Source organism: Indicator indicator, chromosome 10 (assembly GCF_027791375.1).
Source record: "Indicator indicator isolate 239-I01 chromosome 10, UM_Iind_1.1, whole genome shotgun sequence".
NCBI lineage: Eukaryota > Metazoa > Chordata > Aves > Piciformes > Indicatoridae > Indicator > Indicator indicator.
Genome location: NC_072019.1, coordinates 27,619,350 through 27,643,719, shown reverse-complemented (window position 1 = coordinate 27,643,719; position 24,370 = coordinate 27,619,350). Strand labels below are relative to the sequence as shown.

The following is a 24,370-nucleotide window of genomic DNA, read 5'->3' as shown; positions in this document are numbered from 1 at the left end:
TGAGTCCAACCATTGACCCAACACCACCGTGGCCATTAACCACATCCCCAAGTGCCATGTCCACACATTTCTTGTATCCCCCCACCACCTCCCTGGGCAGGCTGTTCCAATGCCTGACCACTCTTTCAGGAGAGAAATTTTTCCTAATCTCCAACCTAAACATCCCCTGGCACAACTAACTTCAGGTCAGTTCCTCTTGTTCTATCACCTGACACTAGTGAAAAAGAGACCAACCCCGACCTCACTCCAACATCCTTGTAGGGAGCTTTAGAGACCAATGAGGTCTCCCCTCAGCCTCCTTTTCTCCGGGCTGAACGACCCCAGTTCCCTCAGCTGCGCCCCACCAGACCCTTCACCAGCTTTTTTGACCTTCTCTGGACACACTCCAACCTCTCAATGTCTTTCTTGTAGTAAGGGGCCCAAACCCCCAAACAATGGGATTGTTTTTTCTGCAGCAATGGAGCTGTGTTATATGAACCTGGATTGCAAGCGTCCCAACACCGTCAGGGTAGATGAGACTCATGCCTGTAGAGTGTCTCAACTTAGGTTTAGGGTTCCCTCTATTTGTAATTAATATAAGCTGTTTTACATCAAAGAGAAGCTTCCCCAACACTCTTGATCTTCACCCATTTCAAGAGGTTGAGAAAACAAGAACTTAGGTGTAGTGACTTTGGGGAAGAATGGCATAGAATCATTGAATGGTTTGGGTTGGAGTGGGCCTTTAAAGGTCATCTAGTGCAACCTTCCTGCAGTGAGCAGGGCCATGTGCAACTAGACCAGGCTATCTCAGGAGCAGGCAGTGTCATTACACAGGGTGTTCGAGGGCTTCATTTTCTCTTGACGCAGATTTTGTGTTGCCAGACCCCTGATGGGTTCTGCTCTTTCCTCCCTGCTCATTTCCCAGAGTTTGTGCCTCTGTAAATATCAGCTTCATTAGAGCCTCCTGGCTGCATGCAGAGGATTCAGTTGACTGAATGGGCTTTTAGTCCATAATTCATGATTTTAAAAAGGACAATGAGTAGGTGGCATCATTGCCTGTGAAGCAGAGCAGATAAATAACATACTACTCAAATTACAGAGTCAGCTAGGGGGTGGGAAGAGATTCCTACCACTCATCTCTTCTTCCCAATAATGCCTCTGCCCATCACATACCCCACCATAGAATCACAGAATTGTTTTGGTTGAAAAACACCTTTAAGATCATTGAGCCCAACCTTTAACCCAGCACTACCAGGTCACCATTAAACCATGTCCCTCAGCCCATTTCCACAGCTCTGAAGCCCCTCAAGGGATGGGGACTCCACCACTGCCCTGGGCGGCCTTGATAATCCTTTTGGGGAAAAACATTGTTCCTTGTGTCCAAACCTCCTCTGGCACAACTTGAGGCCATTTCCTCTTGTCCTATCACTTGTTCCTTGAGAGATCAACATTGGTGTCTTTATGGCAAGCCGAGGAGCTTCACCATTTGTATATTTTACTCTAAGCAAGGCCAAGACCTGACAATATGAGCAAAGTGGTGGAAGCACCCCAAGAATATATCAAAGTCTCTTCATCCACTATCATTTCATAAGTATCAGAAATCCATGTAAAGAATTTCTAACTCCATAACCTCATGGCAAAGACCAGAGCAGGGCAGCACCTCTAAGCCCACATCCAGAAGTTATTGATAAACTGCACAAATCCAGTAATCCAGAGTGGTAAAGCCACCCACAGCTTCAAAAGCAACTCTAGAATTAGATACCAGGGGATTGTACCCAATGGCCACCCTATTCACATCACCTATCCACAAGGAGTGCTTGTTAGAGCTTATTCGAACCCATTAAAACTTCAACTCCACTCTCAAACTCAAGGTACAACTCTCATGTAAGATATTTAAATCAGATCCCAGAGATGCTGGGGGCCAAATTAACTGCCTATATTTAGCCTATAGCTGGGACTCAAATATAGCAGCCATATCACCCACTCTTCCCAGCAGAGAAAAGGGAATTGGGAAAAGGAGACAAGACCCACAGGATAAAATCTTAGAATGGCTCAGGTTGGAAGGGACATCTGCTCCAACCTCTCCACCATGGACAGAAATGTCCCTCAACTAGACTAGGTTGCTCAAGGATTCATCCAACCTGGCCTAGAGAGGCCAGGGAGGGAGCATCCAGAACCTTTCTGGGCAACCTGTTTCAGAGTCCCATCACCCTTGTACTGAAGAACTTCTTAAGATTCAGTCTAACCCTACTCTCCCTCAGCCTCAAACCATTCCCCCTTGTTCTGTCACAGACACCCTTATGAAAAGTCCCTCTCCAGCCTTCCTGTAGGCTTCCTTCAGGTAGTGGAAGGCAGCTGTAAGGACCATCATGAGTCCTTCTCCTTCATGAGACCTTCATGAGTCTTCTCTTCTCCAGGCTGAACAACCCCAGTTCCCTCAGTCTATGTTCATACCAGAGGTGCTGCAGCCCTTTGACCATCCTTGTGGGCCTCCTCTGGACTCACTCCAACAGTTCTGTGTCCTTCTTACGATGGGGACACCAGAACTGGATGCAGCATTCAAGGAATGAAAATGTATTTTGTGAAAGAGCCAAATTAATACCAAAGCCAGTACAGGAGATACAAAGTTATACTCAACCCAGCAAAATGGCAGCAGTCACCACATCCAGGAAGGCAGTCCTCAAGAGCAGGAGAGGGAAGAGGAGCAAGGTGAGCAGGAAGTCCCAGCTTCAGCAAGAACTTCTCCTCAGCAAACCTCCTCCTTTCTAACAAGTGTGATGCTGATGGTCTGAGATACACCTGAAGCCAACTCAAGTCAGCTGTCCTGGCTGGCTCCAACCTGCTAATGTCACGCAGCCCATGACTGACCTGGGATTAAGTCCCAGCAAAACCAGGACAAACACATTGGCACAACTCTGAGAGTGTCACCATTTTATGTCAGCATCAGGTCCTTTGTCTATACCAGCTGCATGTTGTGCTAAGATGCTCATCCAGTATCATGGCTTGAAACACCACTGCAAAGCAGAAATGGAGATGACCTTTCATTCAGCATCATTTCCAACAAAATTCTGTCTGTAGTAACTTACCCAATAGCACAAACGTGGTCAGAAGGATTTGCCCACACATCTTGGTTTGTAGAGGTGATCTGAAAAATGCACAGAAGATTAACTGAGAGCTTTCAGTCTGTGAGTTTCAGTCTGTGATTTCATTAGGATTTCATTTTGGTGCACTTCAGTTGGTTTGCTATCCACATCTTTGTGAACAAAACCAGAAGGTCATTTGAGAAAGAAAACATTGCTTAGAATAGCAATGAAATATCAGCCCAGCTCTTCCTTCATCAGCAGAGCTATACAGTAAACTTCAGAAGCTTCTTCTTTGGTGTGAGGGTGCTGGAGCCCTGGAGCAGCCTGCCCAGAGAGGTTGTGGAGTCTCCTGCCTGAGAGGGCATCTGACGAATGCTCAGCAAGAGCTCATTAATATATCTAAAGGGTGAGGGGCAAGAGAATGGGGCCAGATGCTTCTCAGTGATGCCCAAAGACAGGACAAGGGGCAGTGGGCACAAACTGGAACCCAGGAGGTTCCACCTGAAGAGGAGGAGAAAATTCTTTGGTCTGAAGGTGCTGGAGCCCTGGAGCAGGCTGCCCAGAGAGGTTGTGGATTCTCCTCATCTGGAGAGCTTCCAAACCTTGTGGCCATTGTGATCCTGGGCAAGCTGCTGTAGGTGCCCTGCTTTAGCAGGGGGTTGGACTGGATGATCTCCAGAGGTCCCTTCCGTCCCCTACCATACTGGGATTTGGTGATTCTCTGATAGTTTCTCTGATAGTATCTCCAGGATTTGCTGATCAGTGTTCACCTTCTGGGTTTGGTCACAGGCAAGGCACTACAAACCCAACCAAAAAGCCTAAGAGATGGTCCATTTTCAATATGCAACAAAAGCCTTCAGCACCCATTCCAACAATGAAGACCTTACTAAACTTCACAGTAATATTGCAATACTGTTCTTTTATTTCAGGTACTTTGTGCTGGTTGTGTTGGGCAGAAGGTTGGACTTGATGATCTTAGAGGTCTTTTCCAACCTTAATGATTGTATGATTTTCATCCCATGCAGATTACTGTGGTGGGACAGTCTCCATCCTGGCTGTGCAGCAGTTGGCTCTTCAGCCTGGAAGGAAAGTGTCTGTGGACATGCAAGACCAGAAGGACAGAAAAAGGTTGATTCCTTCCTGGTTTTTACTACTCTTGTCATTGCACACTGAGCACATCCCAGGGCAGCCCCCTCAGACTGGAGGGTCAGCCCCAGTGAGGAACCAGTGGCTGCTAATGAAAGCAGTAAATTGGGTTACAGTAAGGCAAGCCACCCTCTGCTCACAACTATCCCTGCTCTCCCTTCCCCTCACCAGCCTTGCAGATGACTATCCAGTGACCCTGACATGGAGTTAAGCCTTGACCATGGCTTTAAGCAGAGGTGATTCAAAGCTGCCTGCCTGAAGCAGCAGCAAATTGAACCACAGAATCATAGAATGGTCTGGGTTGAAAGGGACCTTCAAGATCAACTGACCAGTGAAGTGACAATAATTCAGTATCCTTGTCTCCCTGCAAGCTCTCCCACGAGGAAAACCTTCCCAAACTGAGCTGGAGCTGGAGCCAAGCCATTTCTTCAGCATAGATCATCTCCATTTTGCTCTGTGAGATGAGTCAGGCCCATCTACTTTTCTCCCTATTCACCCACGTTAGAATCAGAGTCTGTTTAAGCTACATTTTGAGCAATTAAAGAGGAAAGCTCCAAATTTCAAAGGCAGTGCTTCACAACCCCTACTTGAGAGGAAAATGTGGCTCTCAGCACAGCTGTTAGGATGCCAGCCTCACCTGTACTTCTTCCATTAGTCTGTTGCCTAATAGGCGAGCTACAAAGGCCACAAGAATTATCTAGCTGCAGGCTCCCTTTAAGTCATTTCACAAGATCCAGGCAAGGATTACTTCCAAAAGCCCATGATCTAGTTTTGTCCTAAGTTTCTGAAGGGAAAAAACCCTTTTAAACTAATGTACCTGATGTAAGTGCATGCTATTCATCCAACATCCCAGCACCCAAATGAAGCCAGGTTAACCATGGCCCTGGTAGGCCCAGTCTTGCACATTTCTTCTTTCTCTGAGAAGAGGAAAGTCCTGCTAAGGGTGAAACACATCCCTCATACAACAGGGACCTGCTCAGTGAATTCCTTGGGGGAACTTTAGTACGCTTTGGTAGTTCCTCCAGTTGCTACCTGCAGGCAGCAGTGGAGCTGGTAGAAGTGTCACCAGTTCTCCCCCATGCAGAAAGGCCTTCTGGAGAAAGAGTTAGGATCTTGAATGACCTTCTGATCACAAACGAGTTTCTTGTGTAAGAAATGCTTTGAAACTGGAATAGCAGCTGTTGGGTGCTTCCAATTATTTATGAGTCTGATGGTGAGAGTGTCTTGGCCAGGGCACGTCCCCTTCCTGGCTCTCCTGGTGGAAGAGCAGATGGTGGAACAATGGGGTGTAGAAGGAATGACCAGCATTGGTGGTTCTGAATCACCTGATCCCATGCTGTAGAAGGGAGTCAGAAGGTTACTCAGAGAGGTAGTGGAATCTCTATCCCTGGAGGTGTTCAAGAAACATGTGGACATGGCAGTTTAATGGCTGTGGTTGGGTTGATGGTTGGACTTGATAATCTTACAGGGCTTTTCCAGCACAAACAATTCCATGGTTCTGTTAAAGGCATGGTTTAATAACAATCATCCCACGTTCCTCTTTTAGAGGTCCAAAATTTCCTGTTCGTAGCTCAACCACTTCTCAGTAAGCAAATGCAGAGGTCACTTTATATTGTACAAGAAAATCAGACATATTTCAAAATCTCATCAAGTTATCAATGGTATAACTGAATGTTGTTGCAAATGCTTTAAAGGTCTCACATTAAAAACAAGTTAAAAAAACACCATCAAGAGGTCAAAATAATCCATAAAGTTATGGTCCCTCGCTTGTTCTCCCATCACAGAATGGTTTGGTCAGAGGTCATCTAGTCCAACCCCCTGCAGTCAGCAGGGACATCTGCAACTAAAGCAGGTTGCTCAGACCCCTAAACAACCTGACCTGTAATAGTTCCAGGGATGGGACATCTCTGGAACCATTGCAGGTCAGGTTGTTTGGGGCTCTGAGCACCTCTCTGGGCAACCTGGGCCAGGGTCTCACCAGCCTCACTGTATAAAAATTCTTCCTTCTATGCAGTCTGAATCTCTCCTGTTGAAGTGCAAGGAGCAAAAGCTATCTCCCAGGTATCTTATCCCTAGATGTCTGAGCACTGTTTTGGCAAATACACATGGTGCCATTTCAAAGCAGAATGTGAAACATCAGCTCTCATTTGTTCCTGGAAGGAAGAGGGCAAACAGTTAATCACAATGACAGCAGCTGCTGTGTCACTTTCACCCATGCAATACCTGCTGCACACTGAAAAGAAAGCAACCACAGCTCCCCAGAACCACAAACACCTCAAGAAGGGAAGTCAACTTATGTAGTCTATTGAAGGTATTTTCATTCCCTGCTGCCATGAAATTGACCAGGTAGAGCAATCAAAAAGATTCTAATATCAACACTGATTTAACCATAATTAACAATATTTGGACCAGAAGGAACAAACACAGCTCAGAACATCTTGAGATAGTCTCCTCCTACTGCTTCTCCTGTACAGGGGTGATGGCTTTACCTGCAAGAAGCTGGATTTAGATTAGACATTAGGAAGAAATTCTTCCCCACAAAGGTGCTGAGGCACTGAACAGGCTGTGGAGACTCCAAGCCTGGAAGCATTCAAAGCCAGGTTGGACAAGACCTTGAGCGACCTGGTCTAGTAGAAGGTGTGCCTGCCCATGGCAGGGGAGTTGGAACACAGTCTTTAAAGTCCCTTCCAACCCAAGCCAGTCTGTGATTTTATATTTCTATGACACTACTTCCACGGCATCAATCCAGGTGTTACTTTCCAATCCTGGTTGCAAGAAGATCCATGACCAAAAAGTAGTGCTGTAGATGATCAAACAGCAAGTAAGCTGCATGCCATCAGCAGTAGCTCCTTTCCTGTCCAAAGTCCAGTATCTCTTGTGTAAACTTTGCACAGGAATTGGGTAAAAAGAGACAGCTACAGATAACTCCCACAAGATGAGTGCACTATTGAACCAGACAGGACCACCCAGGATCTTTTCTAGAATGAACATTGAGCTTACCAGAATTTCTAACTTCATTGTAAGAAATTATCTAAGTTTCATAAGAGCGGGTAGTTAAAAATAGGAGAATGATTAAAACTCTGAGAGCTCTGACAGAGTAAGTTAATATACCAAGGAAAAATGGGTGTATGCAAGGCTGGGGAAGTCATGGAAGGAATCAGAGCTCATTTTACCACATCTGCCTTAAGATACAGCATTGTGAAACCACCAGCTTTGCTGCTGCTGTGGACAAGGAAGATTCCAATTTCACACGTAAATAGTATGGTCCTCTCCATGCTAAGCCCAGTACAAAAAGGAGAGTCCCTGCCTTGACAAAAATGTCTGATTAAATAAACCCAAAACACAGCTAGCCAGCATGACAACAGTGAAAGTAAGATCCTGGTTATTAGAGGCTAGCTGAGAAGTCAGAGAACCACAGAACTGTTTCAGTTGGAAAAGACCTCTAAGATTGAATCCAACTGTCAACCCAACACCACCATGACTATTAAACCATGTTCCAAAGTGCTGTGTCCACGCATTTCTTGAACACCTCCAGGTGTTCAAGAACTCCATCACCTCCCTGGGCAGCCTGTTCCAATGCCTGACCACTCTTGCAAGAAGGAAATTTTTTCCTAATGTCCAACGCAAACCTCCCCTGGCACAATTTCAGGTCATTTCCTCTTGTTCTATCACTTGGTACTAGGGAGAAAAGACCAACCCCTGCCTTGCTCCAACCTCCCTTCAGGTAGTTCTAGAGAGCAATGAGGTCTTCCCTCAACCTCCTCTTTCTCAGACTAAATAACCCCAGTTCCCTCAGCTGCTCCTCCTAAGCTGTACAACCACTGACAGATCAGCCTGGGAAACACTTTCAGCACAACCTGAAACAAGCATGCCTGGTGACCCACACATACCTGCTATGGACAAAAAAAACACATGGGGAATTTTCTTTTCCCTTCTGGAGCTGCCTTTCCCCCGCCATCTTCTTGTCCTGACAGCTTACATGTCTGCATATCTCCTTTCCGAACCACAAAAATGTGAAAAGAAGGCTGCAGTATGAGGCAGGTCTACCTGAACATCAGTGAACAGAGGGTGGCACTGGTGACTAAGAGTGCCAAGCCTCCACGACCCAGCAGAGCAGCAGAACCCTGACACCATTAAACTCAGCTGTAAAACTCTCACCAACTTTTGCAGGGACAAAGGGACTCAGATGAGCAAACTGCAAGATCAGAGCCTTACTTATTAGTGGTTTCCAACAAGCAATTTCAATGTTTACAGACATTTATGGAAACTCAGCTGCCAGGGTGTCCTCTTTTTTCCCCCAAGTCAGGTACCACACACACACAGGGGCTAGAGGTCCTTTTTTTTGCTTATTCCCACCCCCCCAAAAAATAACCCACAACAACAACAGCTGCTAGTTAATAGGAAGCAGGAACATAATCCTGTATGCACACAAACTGACCCTCTGCTACAGCTGGGTTTAAATATTTAAAAGATCTCTCAAATGCATAAAAATATTTAGCAATAATGCCTACACACAGCACCTTCTTGGGCAGCTCTCCAAGGCTGCCAAGAGCTTTCCAGTCCTGGTGGTTTTGGCAAGACCAGTGCAGTGGTTTGCCCAGAGAAATTGTGGATGCCTCATCCCTGCAAGTATTCAAAGACAGGTTGGATGAGGCTTTGAGCAACATGGGCTAATGGGAGGTGACCCTGCCCATGGCAGGGGGGTTGGAACTAGATGATCTTCAAGGTTCCATCAAACCCCAACTATTCTTGGTCAGCCTTCCTGGGCATGGAATTTCATTGCTCTTTTTTTTTTTTTGTCATTTACTACAGAATCTCAGAATGGCTCAGGTTGGAAGGGACCTTAGAGATCATCTACTCCAACCTCCCCGCCATGGGCAGGGATGCCTCTCAACTAGACTTGGTTGCCCAACCTGGCTTTCAACCTGGCCTTCAACCTGGCCTTGAACACCTGCAGGGAGGAGGAATCCACAAACGCTCTGGGTAACCTATTCCAGCATCTCACCACCCTTGCACTGAAGAACTTCTTCCTAAGATCCAGTCTAAACCTACTCTCCCTCAGTTTCAAACCATTCCCCCTTGTCCTGTCACTGGATACCATTACGAAAAGTCCCTCTCCAGCCTTTCTGCAGGATCCCTTCAGGTATCAGAAGGCAGCTATAAGGTCCTCCTGGAGTCTTCTCTTCTCTAGGCTGAACAACCCCAGCTCCCTTAGCCTATGCTCATACCAGAGGTGCTCCAGCCCTTAGACCATGCTTGTGGCCCTCCTCTGGACTCACTCGAACAGTTCTATGTCCTTCTTATGATGGGGACACCAGAAGTGGACAGAGTGGTCAAGGTGGGGTCTCACAAGAGTAGAGTAAACACAAACTCTTTTAATAAAGAGTTTCAGAGCAAAATGAAGATATATAAAATAGCACTGAACATGACTTGCTTTGAATGATTTTGCTTTCTGATACTGAAGCTTTAACCAAGGTAACCCAAGTTGCATGTCACCCCACAAATTACAGAACTGGCAGCAGAGCTCCTCTTCTCATCCATGCACACAAGGACCTGCTCCAAGGCTGCTGATAAAGCCTCTCTTCTGAAACTCAGCAGCAAAATGCCCCATAGAATCATAGAATGGTTTGGGCTGGAAGGGACCTTAAGGACCATCTCGTCCAGGTTGGAAAGGACCTTCAAAATCATCTAGTCCAACCCCCTGCAGGGAGCAGGGACATCTTCAACCAGACCAGGTTGCTCAAAGCCCCATCCAACCTGGCTTTGAACACTTCCAGGCTTGGAGCCTCTACAGCTTCTTTGGGCAACCAGTTCCAGTGTCTCATCACCCTCTCAATGAAGACTTTCATCCTTATATCTAATCTACATCTCCCCTCTTTCAGTTTAAAGCCATCACCCCTTGTCCTACATTCTTTTGTAAAAAGTCCCTCCCCATCCTTCCTGTAGACCCCCTTTACATACTGGAAGGCTGTTACAAGGTCTCTCTGGAGCCTTCTCTTCTCCAGATTGGTCCACATTAAACTTCTAAAGGGCTCCTCTATCAGAAAGGACTTTGAAGGCTTCTTCAGCATCAGCAACTCACAACCCACATCCATGCAGATTTTGTTCTTTCTTCATGCTTCAGACACGAAGCCTCAAAAGAAAAAAGGCAAAACAACTGCCAGATACGGGTGCACCATGCAACCTCAAAAAAAAAAACAAGGTCTGGTTTGACTGCACCATGCCAACCTTCCAAAACCCAAGGTCTCCTTTGGGTGCACCATGCCATCCTCCATAGACCCAAGGTCTCCTTTGGGTGCACCATGCCACCCTCCAAAGTTGCCTAGTCTTTTCCAGAGCTATCTGTGAGGCAAAAGCTCACCCTCACCCACCGTGCTCACCATGTGTTGGGGTGAAACCCAGCAGGTTTGGGCCATGTGGCAGCCTCAGGCTGCCCACCCTTCCCCTCACCCCTCAGGAAGGAGCCATCCCGCCAGCTCATGCCTCACCCCCCAGGGCAGACCAGGAGTCAGCTGGGCAAGGGGGCGGGCAGAGCGCCCAGCCCCACACGGGAGAGCCGTAAATTAAAGAAAGAAGAAGAAAAGTAAAAGAAAAGGAAGGAAAAAAGAAAAGAAAAGAAAAAAGAAACAGAAAAGTGAACTCACCGATCTACTTCGCGTCATTGCCGGGGCCGAAGTCGCCCGACCGGGGCCATGTCTCGGCCGCCGCCAAGCGCCGCCACCCGCTGCAGCAGGCGGGCTCCCGCCGCCCCGCTCCCCTCAGCAGCCCCGGCGCTGCCCGTGCCGCTGCCCGCGCCGCTGCCGGACGGTGCTGGCCGCAGCCCCGCCTCGTCCCAACGCCCCGCCCGCGCTGCCTCACGGCTCGGCGGCGGCGGGAGAGGCTGGTCCAGCCCCACACACAGGGCCCGGAGCTCCCCGCGCCTGAGCCCAGCCCCGAGTCCTCGCGCGCGGGATGCCGGCAGCGGGGGGAGATGTGTTAGAGCGCGGGTCTGCCTCACAGCCCCACTCCCAGCGCAGGGACGGGGTGTCCCTTGTGTCCTCAAATGTCTTACAGATTCGACATCACTACAGAAAATGAAGTTTAAGCCTTTAAAAAGGACTAGGGAAGTAGTTGACCAGGGAGGTGGTGGAGTCACCATCCCGGGAGATGTTCAAAACACGTGTGGACATGGCACTTGGGGACATGGTTTAGTGGCCACGGTGGTGTTGGGTGGATGGTTGGACTGATCTTAGGGGTCTTTTCCAATTGAAACAATTCCATGATTCTAAGCAATTGTCACTGTCCTCCTGACACTCACCCTTCACACCTTTATAAACATGAATGAGGTCACCCCTCAGTTTTCTCCAAGCTAAAGAGCCCCAGCTCCCTCAGCATTTCCACACAAGGAGGATGTTCCACTCCCCTCAGCATCTTTGTGGCTCTGTGATGGACTCATTCAAGCAGTTCCCTGTGGTCCTTCTCGAACTGAAGGGCCCAGAACTGCACACAATATTCCAGATGCAGCCTCACCAGGGCAGAGTCATAACACAGTGTTATTACTCATAACAGAAACGTGCCTCCTTGTCAGCAAAAGGACAAAGAGTGGTGTTTAAGAAAATAACCTGATTCAGATACACTTCTAAATGATGCATTCAGCAGTGCTCTGCAATTTGGTTTGGATGATGTCTTGACACAGATAATTATTTCCCATTATTTTAAAGGCACAGTTCTGTGAACAACCTGGGTGCAGAGAGACTATTTCCATCTCTTTGACTTGTTTCAACAAGTGTAGAATCCTGCACCTGGGGAGGAGTAAAACCATGCACCAGTACATATTAGGGGTTGACCTGCTGGTTGGACTTTGATGATCCTTGAGGTCTTTTCCAACCTTATTGATTCTGTGATTCTGTCAGAACAAGAGGACACAGTCTCAAGCTGCGCCAGGGGAGGTTTAGGCTGGAGGTGAGGAGAAAGTTCCTCACAGAGAGAGTTGTTAGACGTTGGAATGTGCTGCCCAGGGAGGTGGTGGAGTCACCATCCCTGGAGGTGTTCAAGAGGGGACTGGATGTGACACTTGGTGACATGGTTTAGTAGTCATGAGGTCTTGGGTGACAGGTTGGACTTTGATGATCCTTGAGGTCTTTTCCAACCTTATTGATTCTGTGATTCTGTGAAAGCAGCTCCATGGAGAAGGACCTTGAAGTTGTGATGGACAATAAGTTATCCATGGGAAAGCAATGTGTCCTCATGGCCAAGAAGGCAAATGGTCTCCTGGGCTGCATGAAGACAAGCGTAGCCAATAGGTCAAGGATGCTTCTCCAGCATCTCTGTTCTCCTCTGCTCTGCTTTGATGAGATCACATCTGGAGTATCATGTCCAGTTCTGGACTTCCCAGTTCAAGAGGGACAGGGATATACTAGAGTGTGGCCAACAGAGGCTATGGAAATTATTAGGCATCTGGAACATATGTCTGAAGAGGAAAGGCTGAGAGACCTGGGGCTCTTGATCCTGGAGAAAAGCAGCCTGAGAGGGATCTTCTCAATGCTCAGCAAGAGTTAAAGGGTGACCCTACTTTAGCAGGGGAGGTTGGACTAGATGATCTTCAGAGGCCCTTTTCAGCCCCCACCATTCTCTGATTCTACTACTCTTCTACAGGTAATGATGTTTTAACACGAACTATATATGGATTATTACCACAAAGATTTTCTTTAACTTAAAAATCCTCAGTGAAACCAAAGAAATTAACAGTGAAAATCAATGACTAGAACTAAGTTTAAGTTTAAATCCTGGCCTTGAATTGTTAAAACGAATTTCATCAGGTACTAAATTCCTGAGGACCAGGTCCAAGGCTGGAAAACTGAACATGCTCAGGCTGTACAATGTCTTTCTACAGTGAACACTGAAAACACCACAGCAATCTAGGCTTCTCCAAAAAGCTAGACTGTATACAGTTTGGAAACAACTTTCCTATGGATGTCAGAAGTCCAGCCTACACTGCGAGGAGCACAGAAGGCCTTGATGGCTCAGTGGTTAAAATAAGCACCTCTGCTCTAAAACACAGCCTCATACCAGCTACTCTGAAGAAAACGATCCCAGCCAAAACCAGCACATGCCAGGTGTGACTTGAAGATATGGCAAGAAAGCCAACCAAAGGAGACCTGGAAGAAACCCTAATGCAAATAGTAAAAGTAGAGATTAAGTTACAAATTACAGATAACACCCTGAAAACAAAGAGCAAAAGTAGAGGTTACAGATTTGCTCTAACTCTGCATTAGATAGAGAATCACCTCATCTTGCAATGAAGATAACAATATTGGTCTCCCAAGGAAAAAGTGATAGAACAAGAGGAAGCAGCTTCAGGTTGTGCCAGAGGAGGTTTAGGTTGGATGTGAGGAATAATTCCTTCCCCAAAAGGGTTGTCAAACCCTGGAACAGGGTGCTCATGGAAGTAGCAGAGTCCCCATCCTTGGAGGGATTTAAAAGCTGGGTAGATGTGGTGCTGAGGGACATGGTTTAGTGGTGACCTGGCACTGCTGGGTAATGGTTGGACTTGGTGGTCTTGAACGGTCTCTTCCAGCCAAAACATCTCAATGCTTCTATCATGTCCTGCTGGCCATGCAGACTTGTCAGCCAGTACATGTACTGTGTTTGTGTAGATCTTAAGGTGATCTTAAAGGTCTCTTCCAAACAAAGCAATTCTATGACCACTAGAAAATAATCTTCTGTTTAGGTTAGAACATCTTGAGATAAACACTTGACAGAGAAAGCTTTGTGTCACCTCCCCATGTAGCACTGGTGCCCAGTGAGGAAAACAACCAGGCCTTTAGGTAAGCTACACTCATGTGTGTCTATTTATTTATTTTTAAAGTCATTTTTCCTCCCTTAATACCTAAACTAAACCTTCCTGCAGCTTAATAATCTTCCTTTTTCACATACTTGAGAAAACCAGGTAATTCCTCCTTGCAGAAGTCCCTTGATGTACATTACATTGTTGTCTCAGCCTGATCATCCTTTGTGTAAAATACAGCTCCAGTTCTCTACAGCTCTCTACAACTGCCTGAAAGGAGGTTGTAGGGAGAATGGTGTTGGTCTCTTCTCCCAGGTAACTAGTGATGAGAGGAAATAGGTCTAAGTAATGCCAGGGGAGATTTATTGGGCATTAGGAAAAACTTCTTTACTGAGAGAGTGGTGAGGTGTTGGAACAGGCTGCCCAGGGAAGTGGTGGAGTTGCCATCCCTGGAAGTGTTCAAGATGTGGCATGGTTTACTGGTTATGGTAGTTGGGTTATGGTTGGACTCCTTGGTCTTAAAGGTCTTTTCCAGCCTAAGTGGTTCTATGACTCTATTATTCTTTCAGTCTGCTTCTCCAGACCATCTTTTCTGAGGACTGCTAAGGCTGACTCATCTCCTTCAGTCCTCCTGAAGAGCAGTGTCCAAAGTACTCCAACTAAGGTTTGTAGTGTTGTTTAGGGGGAAGAAATACCTCACCTTTCACATGCCAGTATCCTGTTTACACATCCCATAAGGATGTTTGCTTTTTCTCTTCCCACAGCACGCCTGTGTTGACTCAGACTTGGCTTGCACATCTCCATAGCCCTCAGACCCTTCCTGCAGAACTTTTGTCTGTGCAGTTATTTCTCTGTCTTGCACTTTATTGAATTACAGCCTATTTATCTCTGACTGCTTCAGCAGTTTGTCAGTATCACTTGGAATGCTAATCACAGAATTCCAGCATGGTGGGGCTTGGAAGGGACCTCTGGGGTTCATCTAGTCCAACCACACCTGCTAAAGCAGGGACTGAAAAGCAGTGGAGGTGTGGTGCTGAAGGATACGGTTTAGCAGTGACTGGGCAGTACTGGGTTAACAGCAGGACTCAATGATCTTAGAGGTCTCTTCCAGCCAAAACAATTCTATGATTCTATGGTGTCCTGCTGGCCATACAGACTTCTCAGCCAAGGCCTCCAGTACTTGCACCATGTTTGTGTAGATGGGATTAGTTTGATCGTAAATGAATCACTGGACCTGTTCTCAGCCCATCAAGTATTCACTGGTAATACTGGCAATGCTTCTCATCTTGCCTGTTGAAGTATCATCTCCTCAGGGCAAGTGATTTCCCCTGGAAACACTCATTCACTGCCCATCATGGTGAGGCCTGATCTCAGCTAATCAGGAACATCAGAACAAAGTTGATGAAGACCACCACTGGCAGCAAGTGAGACTTAAGCTGCACCTACGTCATAACCCCGGTCACTGTGTTGCATGGTCCCATTGATTTCTCTGTGGGCTAGCTTATGTTGCAGGTCCCATCCATACAATTTTTCTCCTAGCCAGGATCTAACCAAGATCTCTCCAGGCAGCACAGTGCACTCTGTTCCCTGTGGAGAAGCACCTCAGTCTTCCCTCATCCCATCACAAGACCTCTCTGTCCTGGCCAGGCAAGCTACATCCAGATTCCCCAGTTTTCTGTTTGCTGTTGCCCCCCTCTCCAGAGATGAGATGCTTACAACATATTTGAATCTCCTTCCCTAGCTTCAAGATAGTTCTTTCCATTTATAAACAGGCTTTGCACCATTTTCTCTTCCCTCTTAGCTCTCAGTCTTTCAAGGACTTTACTAGGACTTTTCCTTCAGCCTCCCTGGGGGTTCAGATCAGGATGGCAACCATTCTAAAAGCTTATCTGGGAGTCTTGCTCCCTCCACATCTCCTTCCCCAAACACCACCCTTCCCAGAAACCAGGCATCTGCAGACATACCCCACACTTTTCAAGCCTCAAGTGTGCCAACATCCCCATGAGAACTTAGAGCTGACAGATGTTAAGGTTGTATCCCAACCTGTTTGCAAGAACCTGCTAAGCTTGTGGTGTCACCAAATGCTTCTGAGCATGATCTCATAGGAAACAAGCTGTGTCAAAACCAGCACAACATGGGTTTCCCCCTGGCAATCAACATTAAACACATTAATGGTCTAATCACAAAAGCTTCACTGTCCAAGAAAAACTAACACACCAACAGGTCAAGCAGCAAAGACCTATTCTTACCATAGAATGCTTTGGGTTCTTACCATAGAATGCTTTGGGTTGGAAGGGAACTTAAAACTCATCTAGTTCTAACCCCCCTGCCATGGGCAGGGACACCTCCTCCTAGACCAGTGGTGAGTGGCCTTGAACACCTCCAGGGAGGGGGCATCCATATCCTCCCTGGGTTATAGCCAGGCAGCTCAAGCTCTTAGAAATAACCTTTCAAGGCAGGCAGAAGGGAATGGTCTACAGAAAGTTCACTAGATGGAAATTTCATCCCTTTTTAAGCCTCTTGAGAGGTCCCAGGCCTTTGGTGCCATCACCATTAGTGAAGCCTCTTTCCCAAGTGCCAAAATGCAATTTGGCAAGGAGAAAATACTGAGTGCATTTGAGGGGGGACGAAATTGCAGCAAAAATGTAAATTTGGCATAAAAAAAAATGTTCCTTCAACTAGCAGGCTCTACAGTTGAACTTACATTTTGACAAGTTCTCTGCGTTTGATATGCCTCTTTACTGGGCTTTTAAATAAAAACAGGAGTTACTATAGCAACATTTACATCATCACTTATGCTCCCTCAGAGATACAGGGAACCAGTGAGCTCTGTTAACCTTTGCACTTCTTAATATTTGAAAAACCTGGTTTCTAATAAATTGTCTTTTGCTCTATTTATTTGAATTCTCAGATTCTAAATTAAAATAAACATGTTCTAATTTTCTTTGAAGTGACTAAGCCCTGTGTGTGGGAGCAGGAAACCTGGTTCCAGGGAGGACAAGAGAAATGTATGTAGAACAAAAACTGTAGTATGGGGAAATGAGGCAAATCTTGCTTTCTAGTCATAGAATAGTTTGGGTTGGAGGGAGCTTTAAAGATCACATAGTTCCAGAGCCCCCTGCCATGGGCAGGGACACCTTCCACTAGACCAGTCTGCTCAAGACCTCATGCAACCTGTCCTTGAACAGGTCCAGTGAGGGGGCATCCACAACCTCTCTGGGTAACCTGTTCCAGTGTCTCACCACCCTCACTGTAAAGAATTTCTTCCTAACCTCCAGTCTAAATCTCCCCTCCTCAAGCTTCCATCCCTTCCTATCACTCCAAGCCCTTGTAAAAGGGCTTTCTTGTAGCCTTCTTCAGGTACTGGAAGGCTGCTGTAAGGTCTCCTCAGAGCCTTCTCTTCTCCAGGCTGAACAGTCCCGGCTCTCTCAGCCTGTCCCCATAGGGGAGGTGCTCAGCTCTCTGATCATCTTCATTGCCTCCTCTGGTCAAGGTTTTGAGCAATCCGGTCTCGTAGAAGGTGCCCATGGCAGAGGGGTTGGAACTAGATGACTTGACAGGCTGAGAGAGCTGGGGTTGTACAGCCTGAAGAAGAGAAGACTCTGGGGAGACCTAATAGCGACCTTCTAGTACCTGAAAGATGCCCACAAGAAGACTGCAGAGGGACTGTTTACAAAGGCCTGCAGTGATAGGACAAGGGGCAACAGTTTGAAATTAGAGAAGACGAGATTTAGATTGGATGTTAGGAACAAGTTCTTTACCATGAGGGTGGGGGAACACTGGAACAGGTTGCCCAGGGAGGTAGTAGAGGCCTCATCCCTGGAGACATTCAAGGTGAGACTGGACAAGGTTCTTAGCAACCTGATCTAGTAGAGGATGTCCCTGCTAACTGCAGGAGCGTTGGACTAGATGACCTTTGGAGGTCCCTTCCAACCCAAACCATTCTATGATTCTATGATTTTATGATTTTATGATTTACAGAGAGATATCAGACACCTCTCCAAAGTGTTGACTTGCTTTTTCCTTCTATTTTGCTTCCTGGTGTAGATATATTCAGCTCAGACTGCAGTGGAAACATGCATGAATGGGGCTGTAGCACAGCCAAAGCACTGCTGGCCATGTAAAATTACACTTTGCTAATGCCATAACCATGGCAAAAGCACAGTTTGCTTTTGGTTCAGGAGAGAAGCATTTTCTAGTCTGTAATCCCCATAATCCCTGCCAGGATGAGAGCACCACACAACTCCACTGCAGTGAAAAGAAAGTAAACATCACTACTTCTTTCCTGAGGGGGTGGTGGTGGAAATCTATCTGCAGAAGCTCTTTATGAAACCTGGCACCAGCATGAGCTTCTCAAGTCTGTCATCTAGCACAGAGGACACAAATTCACAGAACAGAACTGGCAGGAGAAATAAATGGGAAAAAAAAAAAAAGAAAAAAAGATGTTTTGAATAACTACCATAATGAAAAAAAATCTAGGCCTTTTAGCAACTTAGACATTTCTAAACCTGGCAGAAGTTTAGCTTGTGGCTCAGTGTGATATCCCTGCTCTTAATACTACAGAGAAAGAACCCCCAATTGAAATGGTGTCCAATCCAAATTGAGGCCACTTCTGTCTATTTTGGCTATGGAAACAGGATTTTACTTCAGATGTTTATGTATCAGTGATGAGTTTCATCCAACACAAAACAGAAATCCCACATGCCCACAACAAATGAAAATGCCACCATTTTTTCATGAAATGTTAGAGAGAAGTTAGAGAAGTTAGAGAGAAGTTAGAGAATCTTCTTCAGTCTATCATAGAATCATAGACTGGGTTGGGTTGAAAAGGACATTTAATGGTCACCCTCAGCGAATCTGAGCAACTTGGACTGGATTCTTCACCTATTCACTTACAAAGGATTTTCACTTCCTCTCCTCTTGTCACTTAAACCTTCAAAACATCCCTTTTCTCATGCAGAATCACAGACTGGTTTGGGTTGGAAAGGACCTTTAAAGGTCAGTCTAGTCCAACCCCCCTGCAGTCAGCAGGGACATCTGCAGCTACAGCAGGTTGCTCAGAGGCCCAAACAACCTGACCTGGAATAGTTCCAGGGATGGGGCATCTCCCATCTCTTTGGGCAACCTGGGGGAGTGTCTCACCATCCTCACTGTAAAAAAAAAAAATCTTCCTTGAATCTAGTCTGGATCTGTCTACTGAGAACATGATTTTTCTTGTGTTTTCATCCTAATTTGTAGAAAATTTGCCCCAAAGTATTATGTCCCCAGAGATGATTTTACCTAAATATCAAGCCAAGTCCATGTAGTGTCCAAATTTCAGCTACTAGGTTTTCAATACTGCTCCAAACCACATCTTTAGGCACTAGTTTTAGTGGGAGTTCATCATCTACCCTTAAGGATCTCAGCCTACAAAATCTGGCACTATTTTACCCCATGTTAAGATGCACTTTGATCAGGACTTAGTAGAAAGTATCTCCAAACCAGATACACTGGATTGTTGAGGCATTATGTTGAATAATGAAGACATTTCTCTCTCAGTAGCTTTCCAGAGACAGCTTTGACAATTTTAAACTGTCAGGGAATATTTCTACACAAGTGGTTAATAGTTTTGGAAGGAAATCAGAGGGGGGAAAAAAAAGGCATGGAAAAAAAAAAGTGGGGAGTGGGTGGACCCCTCTTTCTGTGCTGAGATGTTGACATCCTGCATGACTTATTTTTCTGACAAATAATAAAGGGTGAGAAGGAAGGCATAGTATGTGAAACCAGCATGACAAATAAAACAAACAAGGGTATAGAAAGAGCTTGTGGTGGGAAAACAGGGGGAAATGGGCAAGGAGCAAGGACAACAAGCAGATGGACTCTGCCAGGGTGGAAATGATGTGTACAGATAGCCCTGGCATGGAGGAGGTGTGAGAGAAGGGAAGATCATGGGACTCTGATATGAGGGGAAGGGCCAACAATGAGACAGAGCCCCAGAGTAGGGGGTGAAGTCCCTGTGAAGAGGCTCCAGGAACCATCTACCCACCACCAGCAGGAAGGGTGCTATGTCCTCAGACTCAGGGGCTGGTGAGAGCATTTCTGACTGTAACACTGGATGTTGAAAATGTTGCCCTCTATACTTGGCAGCAAAACTTGGAGCAGCAAGGCATGGGCATCAAGCCAACAAGCACTGCCTGGGGCAGCTGTTTCCCACTGTAGCAACCCCAGTGTGCAGTGCCATGTGGATGAGGCACAGAGCATGATGACAAATGGAGAGGGGCTTGTAGGGAGGGAGGTGATCTGTATGGTGTGGCTTGTCTCCACATGGGAAATGTCCCCTCAGACTGTGCTACGTCCCTTTGCCAAGTGCTCTTACTTCTGCTCAAAGAGATATGGGCTGAGCCTTCTCATGCTGGAGTGGACAAGAACAACAGTCAGGGAAGGAGTCAGTCTTCTCAAGATGGTTTCTGTTGGCAAGGAGCCATACAAACACCAGTGAATCTCAAATCTGGATAGGATCATGGATTTCAGTCCTTCCACATACAGAAAAAATGCTGTGCTGTATGCAGACCAGCACCTCCAATACTGCTTCTGTTTTGAGCCACTCACTACCAGAAGGACACTGATGTGCTGAAGCGGGTTCAAGGGTCAATGAAGCTGGTGAAGAGCCTGGAAAACAGGTCTCATGAGGAGCAGCTGAAGGAACCGGGGCTGTTTAGTCTGGAGAAGAGGCTGAGGGGAGACCTCATTGCTCTACAACTCCCTGAAAGGAGGTTGGAGCCAGGTGGGGGTTGGTCTCTTCTCCCAAGGAACAAGTGATAGGACAAGAAGAAAAAGCCTCAAGTTGCACCAGGGGAGGTTTAGATTGGGCATGAGGAACAGTTTCTTCCCCAAAAGGCTTGTCAAGGCCTGGACCAGACTGCCAAAGAGAGTGGTGGAGTTCCCAGCTCTGGAGTGACTGAAAAGCTGTGGAGATTTGGCGCTGAGGGCCATGGTTTAGTGGTGACCCAGCAGTGCTGGATTAATGGTTGGGCTCCATGATCTCAAAGATCTCCTCCAATCAAAATGATTCTTTGATTCTATGACATAAGACTAGATCAGAGAAGATTCAGATACAGAGCACATTCTCATCTTCCACTTGTATCCCATCCCTTGTATCCCACTTAAAATGTGACAGTCCTTTGGTTTGCACACTTAGAGAACTGCACCACTCCAATGAGGGAGAATCTTGGTTTTTGGAGAGATGTAGAGTAGATTAGGTATTTTAGCTGAAAGGTCTCCACTTGAAGGGTGTCAAACACAAATTTCATTTGATTACCCAGTTCAGACAAGTTTTCCCTTGAGAAAGGCCATTTGGAATGCATCATTATTCCATTGGAATGGCTGGTCAAGCTGTGGCACCCATGGATAACCCCAGCCAAGCACTGGTTGCCTTTCCTTCCACCGTGCCATTTCTCACAGGTTGCACTGGGTTGGAAGGGATACTCAAAGGCCATCGTGTCCAACACCCCTGCAGTAAACAGAGACACCTCCAAGTAGAGCAGGCTGCCCAGGACCACATCAAGTCTGATCTTGAATGTCTCCAGAGATGGAGCCTCAACCACATCCCTGGGCAACCTGTTCCAGTATTTCACTACCCTCATTGTGAAGAACTTCCTCCTGATGTCCGACCTAAATCTCCCCTGCTCCAGTTTCAAACTATTGTCCCTCATCCTATTGCTACAAGCCCTTCTAAACAGTCCTTCCCCAGCCTTTCCCACCATTCCAGTTTCTTTCTGCATGGGTTAAAGAGACAAAATTGACTACTGAGCATGTGCTCTGTACATGCATCTTCTCTGATATAGTCTTAGATCAAAAAACCAAAGAATCGTTTTGTTTGGAAAAGACCTTTAAGATCATTCAGCTTGAAAAAGGTTTCATTTTGGGCAGGAACTTTTGATGTTTAATTGGCAACAAAATAGCCTCAATCCTGTTTTCACACTCAGTCTACAAAGAAAAATAAGAGTAATAAGGCATGGCCCATCTGCGCCATTTAGAAGTTTTCTGAAGGCCAGGGAAATGCTATCAGGTTAACCTGATTATTTCAAGTGCTATAGGAAAACAGGTCTTGACACATCCTCATAATGAGTTTACCTACAGGTTTCCCCATTACCTGCACATTACAGCAGAGATTGAATGAAGGGAATGCAATTAGCTTCAGTAACTTAGAATATCTGAAACCTTGACTGGGAAGAGTGGTGAGCAATAAAAACAGGCACTTAAATGTCAGGCAAATACATGGAAGAATGATGAGTTCACCCTTTGACTTACTTCTGTAAAGTGTTTTACAAAGAATCAGAAAGTTTGGGATCTATTTGTTAACAAAACACCAAAATGAAATTCATGTTAACTTCAGGCTGAGGGAGTTGGGGTTGTTCAGCATGGAGAAGAAAAGGCTCCAGGGAGAACTTTTGTTGGCCTTTCAGGAACTAAAAGGGGCAAAAAGAAAGCTGAGAACAGATTTTTGAGCAGGGCCTGTTGTGACAGGACAAGGGGGGATGGATTGAGCTAAAAGAGGGAGATTTAGACTACATACTGGAAGAAATTTTTTACACTGAGGATATGGAGGCATTGCTTCAGGTTGCCCAGAGAGGTGGTGGATGCCCCATCCCTGGAACCATTGCAGGTTTTTTGGGGGTCTGAGCAACCTGCTCTAGTTGCAGATGTCCCTGCTGACTGCAGTTGGGTTGGGATAAGTAACCTTGAAAGGTCCTTTTCAACCTAAAGCATACTATGTTCCATGGTCCCATTTTTATTTCTATCTCTCAGGGTAATCCTTCTTGTCACTAAAGAAAGAGGACAATGTATAGACATCAGTGCTGTCAGTTACTATGACAGTCATCACTTAGCAGAGCATTCACTGTCTAAGAAAATTAAACCATAATTAAGTTAATTGGGCCATTTTTGCTACCAAATCAGAGGCATACACGTTAAAAATACTTTCCAGCCTGCAAAGTTTGAGAAACCATTTTTGAACAAACTTTGCAAAGTGAGACTCAGCAAATCATAACAGTTGCCTGAACAGGAATATTCACAAGAAAGCCAGGAAGGGATTTTTTACAAGGGTTTGTAGAGATAGGACAAGAGGGAATGGATTGAAGCATGAGGAGGGCAGATTTAGACTGGAGAGCAGGAAGAAATTCTTAAATGAGGGCAGTGAGACACTGGAACAGGTTGCCCTGGGAGGTTGTGGATGCCCCCTCACTGGAGGTGCTCAAGACCAGGTTGGATGAGGCCTGGAGCTACCTGCTATAGTGGAAGGTGTCTCTGCCCATGGCAAAGGAGTTGGAACTAGGTGATCTTTAAGGTCCCTTCCAACCTCAACCATTCTAGATTCTATGAATTATAAATCAGGTTTTTATATTTCATAAAGATCTCAAAAGCTACCACACACAATATTAATGTGAATAATGAGCTAGTGAGCCTGAATAATGATCATGTGAACCTGAGCTAGCTGAAGATGTCCCTGCTGACTGCAGGGGAGCTGAACTAGATGAGCTTTAAGGGTCCTTTCCAACCCAAACTGTGATTCTGTGATATAAACTAGACACTTCTGCTGCATGAGTTGTGCTTGAGAAAGGTTAATGGTACCACGATTTCCAGCCCTATCTAGCACTGGAACAAGTTGCCCAGAGAGGTGATGGAGTCACCATCCCTGCAGGTATTCAAGAAACGTGTGGACATGGCACTTGGGGACATGGTTTAATGGCCACAGTGGTGTTGGGTTGAAGGTTGGATTTGATGGTCTTGGGAGGTCTTTTCCAACCGAAAGAATTCCACAATTCTGTGATTCTAATGCTGGATTTCTGGCATGCATTATTAATATATGATGCTCAAAAAGCACATTCTTTAAGAGTTATGCTAATTTCTCTCAAAATAAGTACTTAGTCTCAAGGTGTTTGTTCTGCCTAGTTTTACCACATCTAAGAAGAGGCTCTGGACAATCCTCACTTCATCCCAAGGGATCTTCTGGGTAATAAACTGCGTCCTTTTACCCACACCTTGTGGTTCCTTAGTCTCTCTGACAGAAAGTGACCACAACAATAGGACTCAGCAGTCAGCACCTCAACACAAACTCCTGTGCAGCTCTCAAATCCAGGGCCAAGCTAAAAAAAAGGTAAGTGTAGGGGTTTTTATATCCATGTGACTATAACAAGCTACACAACAAATCCTGTTTTTTAATAGCAAAGACACCAAAAGGCAAATGACTAAAAATGAGGCAAAGACAATCAATACAGCAGCAGACAAAAGGAGGAACTATAAATGCCCAAGCTGGTTTTGGTTAAAGAAAGTGTCATCTCAGAATGGTGTATTGGAGAAAGGCAGTGCTTACGGGAAAACATGGAGTATTTTTAGCCTCTTTCTGTTAAACAAAAGG

General features: G+C 46.0%; 1 protein-coding gene across 1 annotated transcript in view; it reads right to left on the bottom strand.

Annotated features, from left to right (window-relative positions):
* Positions 1–3,117, bottom strand: part of LEPR (leptin receptor) — a 37,843-nt gene extending 34,726 nt beyond the window's left edge. Inside the window, exon 1 of the mRNA XM_054384562.1 lies at positions 3,066–3,117. Coding sequence (XP_054240537.1) covers positions 3,066–3,105 — 40 coding nt within the window. The 5' untranslated portion in view covers positions 3,106–3,117. The remainder of the gene's footprint in view (positions 1–3,065) is intronic.
* Positions 3,118–24,370: the final 21,253 nt, after the last annotated feature.